Source organism: Rhinatrema bivittatum, chromosome 15 (assembly GCF_901001135.1).
Source record: "Rhinatrema bivittatum chromosome 15, aRhiBiv1.1, whole genome shotgun sequence".
Classification (NCBI taxonomy): domain Eukaryota; kingdom Metazoa; phylum Chordata; class Amphibia; order Gymnophiona; family Rhinatrematidae; genus Rhinatrema; species Rhinatrema bivittatum.
Window position 1 is genome coordinate 72,779,431 of NC_042629.1, and position 7,889 is coordinate 72,787,319.

General features: G+C 42.2%; 1 protein-coding gene across 1 annotated transcript; it reads left to right on the forward strand.

Moving 5' to 3' along the window:
* The first annotated feature begins 438 nt into the window (after positions 1–438).
* LOC115076942 (membrane metallo-endopeptidase-like 1) lies at positions 439–6,159 on the forward strand. The gene is made up of 5 exons (XM_029578988.1): positions 439–545; positions 1,003–1,135; positions 2,570–2,665; positions 4,675–4,751; positions 5,061–6,159. Exons 2-5 carry the CDS (start codon positions 1,085–1,087, stop codon positions 5,242–5,244), a joined length of 408 nt encoding a protein of 135 aa, XP_029434848.1. The 5' UTR covers positions 439–545; positions 1,003–1,084; the 3' UTR covers positions 5,245–6,159.
* The last annotated feature ends 1,730 nt before the right edge of the window (positions 6,160–7,889 follow it).

Genomic DNA, 7,889 nt, shown 5'->3' on the forward strand with positions numbered 1-7,889 from the left:
TAGAAACATCTAGCTTTGCCCTGGTTGTCTGGGTTGACATGTAAAAATACAACTTTCCCATGGAAAGACCCCTCCTCCATTTTTATGATGATTTGGGAGAGGGGGCAGAGATTAAAATAGGGCATGTAAGAGTAAACTCTCGATAAACCAATCTGTTGGTACTTTACTATTTTCATATACACACCATTTTTCTAGAAAAGCCTCCATGTATTGCAAGAAATATTAATATAAAATAGACGTGCATTAGAAACTATAGCTCCCAGCAAACCTTCTACATCAGATGCCGAACAGCAGCCCGAGTCTTGCAGATGGCGGGAGGGCTTCTTTCTAGGATAGGCTGGAGGGCTCCGCAGCTCAAGCTCTATTTAAGATGTCCATTCATTGATGGGGATGTTTAAGGATGTTGGGCCTTCTTTGTTCCCAGTATTTCCTTGCTGGCATTCTTCAGCCGCCTTTCTTCAGTAAACACCAGCTCCAGGCGTTGAACTTCGGAGGGATTGGGATGGTCATTGGCCACGAGATTACGCATGGATTTGACGACAATGGTGAGGAAAGAATCATTTGTTGCAATGCACAATTCCCTTCCACTGCACTTCAGAGGGGCAACCAAAATGGCGACAGCCACAGAGTAAGAGGTCAGCTGCTTTCACAAACATTTTGACTGCTAGTCCTTGCGATTTTGTTCTTCTCAAAAAATAATTCTCATCAATGATTGAGGTTACTTGCTTGGCCAGGAGGTTTTTAAGAGTCTGGTAGACTATGAGAGGAAGGATTTATTTTTTTTCTTTGTCTCTGTCTGTGATGTATTAAATAGGATAAAACACGAATGAACTTATTTTCAGTTTGGAATTTTTCATTGCCAACAGCAGCAGCACTACCCAAACGCATCCACTTTTTGGTTCTTTACAACCACTGCACTTTGGGGGAGTGGGGGGTGATTCAGTCTGTCTGCTCAGAGACAACTTCCCTGGAATAATCAATTTTTTTTTTTTTAATAAACAGGCAGAAATTTTGATAAAGATGGTAATATGTTGATTGGTGGAGTAATTTCTCAGCCACATACTTCAAGGACCAATCCCGATGCATGGTCTATCAGTATGGGAACTACACCTGGGACCTGGCCGGAGGAGAGAATGTAAGTTGCTCTGCTCAAGTTTGGGAAAAAAAAAAAAAACAGGAACGCATAGGTTTTCAACTTTAGCTTCCTCAGTGCAGTTGGGTCTTGGGTGGGTTTAAGACTATGGTATTAGGGATAAATGTTATATAGCAAGAGCACCATTTTTAAGCACGAGTGGTCTTACCTGCCCATTTATATTCCAGGTTAGTGGGATTAGCACCTTAGGAGAAATATTGCTGACAATGGAGGAGTCAGGCAGGCTTACAAGGTAAACTTGGTTTCGTTGTTACTGGAGCAGGGCGGGTGGATTTCAAAATTGGTAAAAGTGAGAAATTGCCAGCAGGAGCTAGAGGGCAGGCCAGGGCTGGCGTACGCGCGAAAGCACGAGCACACGATTCCATGAGGATACATCACGGCAAAAGCACCACTGTCCCTCAGCATTGTGAGAGTCCTGTAAATCTAAAACTGTTTTCACCTGGACAGTAGGGGAGAGAAACTCTTTTCAAACAGGGCTACTTTTTATTCCGATTGTGAAACCGTTTTTTTCCCTCCCTCTAAAGAAGATTATAGTCTCTCTGCCACGTCTTGCACTTTTAGAGCCCTGTCTTAATGCTGCCTACAGCCAGGATGCCCACTAACTCCTTATCATTTGGACAGGGATGTTCTGTCGTTTTAAAATGACACAAAGCATCAACAATATTTGTTGTATCTTTGTTATTGCTGAATGGAAACGGCACAAATAGGGCAGGAAAAACAAACAAAAAAGAGAACCTCTGCACATACTGTTTTCTTTTGTGTGCACACTTTTTTTTTAAACAAATGTGTGTACAATAGCATTTTAGTGCACTAGTCATAGAACCACATGTAAAAATTATATGCAAGGAAAAATGAAACAAAACCACAAACCCCTAGTGGACAAAGCCAAACCAAGCCTGATTTTGTCCCATTTTTCCTGATAAAACTTTAAACTTCCAGTCTATAACTGAGATAGGGCAAAACCATTTGATAGCGCCCTCTGTTGCTTGTGCATTTTTAGGGCTGCAGAGCTTCTTGAGTTATCTTTACCTAAGAGATGCAATATTTCTTTTTTTTTTTTATGACTTTTCTTTACCGTACCGCTGTACGTACAACCCTCAATGAGTTGAGTGTGCTCCTCTGCTCTTCACCGTAGTATCCTACGGGAGCTGAATACTGTTCTTCTTTCTCCTGCCCTTCCTGCACTTGGCTTGGCTTGATTAGAGAAAGCATGCAGTCTCTGCCATCACATGTTCACTGTTTCTGCTTTGCCCTGCCAATACTCCCCTTAACGGAATGGATTCCCCCACCCACCCACCCACCACTGAGCGATGAGTTGGCATGGAAGGGGCAGGGGTTTGTGTCAGGCCCAAGCTCATGGCTGTTGACTAACTGAAGCATAGTGTGGGTTCCCATTTGGTGCTCTATCTTTTACAGGCCTACATGAAATGGGTGGACCGAAATGGGAAAGAGCCACAGCTCCCTGGCCTGAATTTGACACATAAGCAGCTGTTCTTTCTCAATTTCGCACAGGTATGGAAAATCCTGAGTAATAAGATGAAAGATTTTGCTGGGGCAGAGGAGTAGCCTAGTGGTCAGAGCAGCGGGCTGCAAGCCAGGGTTCAAATCCCGCGGCTGCTCCTTGTGACCTTGGGCAAGTCACTTCCCCCTCCATTGCCTCAGCTACACAACTTCAATTGTGACCCCCCCTCTGGGGACAGGGACCTACCTACAGGGCCTACTCTGAAGCACCTGAAAGGTGCAATGTATATATCAACCCAATTAAATACATAAAACCAAAAAAAGCTAAAGTACTTTATCAGGCACTGAACTGAAAGAGCTAAACAGTAAATAGGGGAGAAAGCATGACTCAGGGTACTCAAAAGATAGAGGTTGTATGATTGTTTGTTTCATTAGCTACCTTATTTCTGAGCAAGGAGATTAGGGCAATCATAGAAGTATTGACTACATCAAAGAACAGCTATCAGCATGCTCCCCTTCCATCCCATAGAGAAGTATATCCTAACAGATAGTCAAGACGCCCTGGGCCGTAGACAAATGAGAATTGGGGGGGGGGGGGGGGGTCTGGTTGGGGGGTCTGAAGGCCGAGCACAGCAAGTAACAGACTGGTCAAGGAGAAGGAGACACCTATAGCAACAGAGCAAGAAGAGTCCAAATGAAGAAGCACCATAGCTCCTGTAGGCAAGGCCGGTCCATACAGGAAATCCAAGCAAGCAAGCTCCCCGGGAACAAGGCAAGAACCACCATCCAGGGCCCTGAAAACCATGATAAATTTAAGATTAACTTTCCGTAAGAGAGGAAATTAATGAAGATCAACCAATGTGGGAGTAATGTACTCACGGTGTAACCCACCAGTGACAACACGAGCAGATGCATTTTGTATAAGCTGAAGAAAGCTGAAGAAATTAGGAGGCCTAAAAAAACAGATTTACAATAATCCACTATTACCATAACCAAGGCTTGAACTACAGCGTGCTAATCACTCAGTGATGAATGTTTTAAGTGCCTAACCACTTTTAGTTTAAAAAAGGTTGTACACGCTACTGCTCTAACGTGAGATCTCCTTGAGAGCTTAGTATCAAATATGACGCCTAAATTTCAGACCTCAGAGCGAAAGAAGAGTAACAGTTCTCCCACTTGCAGCATGTGTGAAAGATCATAAGTGGCAAATGGCTAACTCACAGACCCTCTCTCTTTCTCCACCACCAATAGGGCCCTTTCCCTCGCAGGCCCTTCCCTGTGGAACTCCATGCCTCTTGACCTTCGCACCGAAACCTCCACACCCACCTTTAAAAAGAAACTCAAAACCTGGCTCTTCCTCCAAGCATACCCCCAATCACCTTCACCACCTATAAACACCTTAACCCAACCTCCATCTAGTACTAACACCCCCACCACAGGACCCACACCCATCCCCTCAAGACAACCACAAACTCCTCACTTAACATCATGCACACAATAAATTATCACTTATTAGCACCGTACATATCTTCTTACCCCTTTCACTGTTGCCCTTGTGCTTTTTCAAATATTGCACACAACCTATGTACATACCACTTGTTCATTGTTTCCTTGTACATATTTTCTCCTCACGTTTCCGTCTTCACCCCCCCCCCCTGCCCCCTCCTTTGTCTCGATCACCCCCTCCCCTCCCTCCCCTATTTATCTAGTTATTGATCTGTTACTATGTTTTAGGTTACACTATGTTCCTTATAAAGGCTTTGCCTATATATATCCTTGTTATAAGTTATCTGTAAACCGGCACGATGTGCAAACGGTTGCCGGTATATAAAATTAAATAAATAATAATAATAAAAATAAGGACTTGCTCTAAGTGTATTCAATGGTCCTGAAAACCCATGCACTCTATTCATCCAATGTATGGCCATCAGTACAAGTCTCTACTTCCCCTCCAGCCCCTGTTCAGAAAACCCGCTACAGGCCATCTGGCGAGGTTACTTTGTAGTTAAAGGTGAAAAGTACACAGCGTTTGGAATGACAACTTACCTTTGCCTCTGTAGGTATGGTGTGGATCATACAGGCCAGAATATGCCAGTCAGATTATAAAAACAGATGTTCACAGTCCCTTGAAATACAGGCAAGTACTGGGAAGTTAATGAGTGTGGTTGGTCGATGCAGTTGACACACATAGTGCACATTAGGACACATACCCACAATCTAAAATTCCAACTCTTGATGCAAAATTAACATGAAGGGGGTTTGGATTAAAAATGTTGAGCCCTTCACCTCTAGATTGCCAGTTAAAATCCATCTTGGGTTGATTGTACCCTATGGCATGATTTTCAGGTCTGATAATGGTCTACAGGAAGCAGGCTTTGTATTCCTGAATTAATTCACTCATCTAAACAATGCATGTTTGTTGGCCCGTTTTATTTTTCGCATACAGGGTGATGGGATCTTTGCAAAACTTTGAAGCTTTCTCTGAAGCCTTCCACTGTAAAAGGGAATGGCCATGGATCCTGTGGAGAAATGCCGGGTCTGGTAGCCAAAGACAGAAGAACAATGCCCTTCAACTCCAGACTAAAGCTGCCAGACTTGACTGGCTCCTACTATTGAACAGTTACTGCTAATGCTGTGCCTGTGGCTTATTCAGTTCAGTCACAGCCACAGTGACTGGTGCTGCTAGTCAGATATGTTAGATACCGATTTAAGGTTGGAAAATCCTCTTGGAACACACGCAAGGATTTTGAGTGTCAGCTTGGTGGCTAGTTGCTGAAAGAAGGCTTCATGGGAAAATGACTGTTTCAATGACACGACTGTTATTAAAATTCTACTGGCAGGGGTTCAAAGACTAGTTATATAAAATTTAGATTTATTTTTGAGCAAGAGTAGTGCAGTTTAGCCTAACCTCTTATGTCCTTGTAGCTAAGTTTAATAAACCTTGTTGACCACCTTTTTTGTAAATTAACTTATGGTCATTTGAAAGAAATTGATTGTATCTACTTTATTTTTCTTTGGGCTAGGTCTCCGTGCTTTCTCAAATAGTTTGCACACTCCCTCTCTCATCTCCCTTCCAAAATTGAGATGGTTTTGTGGTAGGAGATTGCAATTTGCATTAATCAGAAAATAATTTGCACCTCTTCTCGCATGGAGACAATGGAGCAAAGATTCAGAGAGTTCAAGAAGCTTTTTTCAGATTTCCCTAGCACCTAAGGCAGAACCCTCAGGACAGAAGAAAAGATAGTCTTCCCTGAGCTATAGTAGTTTAGACCCTCAATCTGTATGGTTGTTGCCCCCTTAGGCTGCTTTAACAATGCGTTTCTACTACAAACTCTCTGTTTTTTAGGGAAAGTAAAGTATTCCATTGCTATAAGATACTTGTTTTCAAACTGCTGGCTTGGGTTCTCTGTATGAAACAAATTTAATGATTTTAATGTACACTCTTTAGTTTTCTTTAAATGAATCTGTCTGTTTTGATCGTAACTTGTGTCCTAAGTGGTGTGTCAGCCATCCTTCAGCTGGAATTAAAACCCATTTTTCACTGGTATGTGCCTACACTTTTTTAAAGCACTGCTGTTGATAAGCTGTAGCACTCTTAAAACTTGGGAATGATCAAATGATCATGGACTGGAACCAGCATGTTGGAATTCCACTAAAAGATAGGATGATAATGAAACATGACCCAAATCCAGGGCACCTATCAACCTTACTGTAAAACTAAGCCACGATGGACATCTTTTTCAATGGCTGAAAAGAACGGCTTAATCCCAAATCATTGATCTGGAGTAGGGGGTTGGTTATATAAAATAGCACCGAGAGTCCATGCACTTGTTAAAGACCTCTATTGCACAGTTAAATAAAAATGAACTTTAGTTAAAGCTATGACCATTTAGCAAATGTTTGTGCCTTTTGTTTGATTCAGTATGCAGAGAAGTCCATGCAACAATAGCAAAGGATACAGTCTTATGAAGTATAAACTCCTGGAATTATATTAACATCATTTGTTTTAATCATAATGGACATTCTATGGCACTGCTTACAAATTCTTTAGTAATTAGCTACAGGGTAACTGATCTGCCCAGCTTAAACTGGGGCTACAGCAAAGCTTAATGCATCAAAAAATCCCATTGGCCAGTTTGAGCCTCTGTAGTGTGTAAAGCCAGTCAGCAACGGGATTAAGAGGGTTTGAATCAGGACAACTAAATTCACTCCATCGTTTCAGTCCTACAGTTACGATATAACTCAACTGAGACACTATAGCAATCTAACTGCACGGTCACTCTATGCCATTAAACTACATCCATGCAATCACACTGCAACCATGTAACACGTTTCAGTCCTACAGTTACGGTATAACTCAACTGAGACACTATAACAATCTAACTGCACGGTCGCTCTATGCCATTAAACTACATCCATGCAATCGCACTGCAACCATGTAACACGTTTCAGTCCTACAGTTACGGTATAACTCAACTGAGACACTATAACAATCTAACTGCACGGTCGCTCTATGCCATTAAACTACATCCATGCAATCGCACTGCAACCATGTAACACGTTTCAGTATAACTCAACTGAGACACTATAACAATCTAACTGCACGGTCGCTCTATGCCATTAAACTACATCCATGCAATCGCACTGCAACCATGTAACACGTTTCAGTATAACTCAACTGAGACACTATAACAATCTAACTGCACGGTCGCTCTATGCCATTAAACTACATCCATGCAATCGCACTGCAACCATGTAACACGTTTCAGTATAACTCAACTGAGACACTATAACAATCTAACTGCACGGTCGCTCTATGCCATTAAACTACATCCATGCAATCGCACTGCAACCATGTAACACGTTTCAGTCCTACAGTTACGGTATAACTCAGCTGAGACACTATAACAATCTAACTGCACGGTCGCTCTATGCAATTAAACTACATCCATGCAATCGCACTGCAACCATGTAACACGTTTCAGTATAACTCAACTGAGACACTATAACAATCTAACTGCACGGTCGCTCTATGCCATTAAACTACATCCATGCAATCGCACTGCAACCATGTAACACGTTTCAGTATAACTCAACTGAGACACTATAACAATCTAACTGCACGGTCGCTCTATGCCATTAAACTACATCCATGCAATTGCACTGCAACCATGTAACACGTTTCAGTATAACTCAACTGAGACACTATAACAATCTAACTGCACGGTCGCTCTATGCCATTAAACTACATCCATGCAATCGCACTGCAACCATG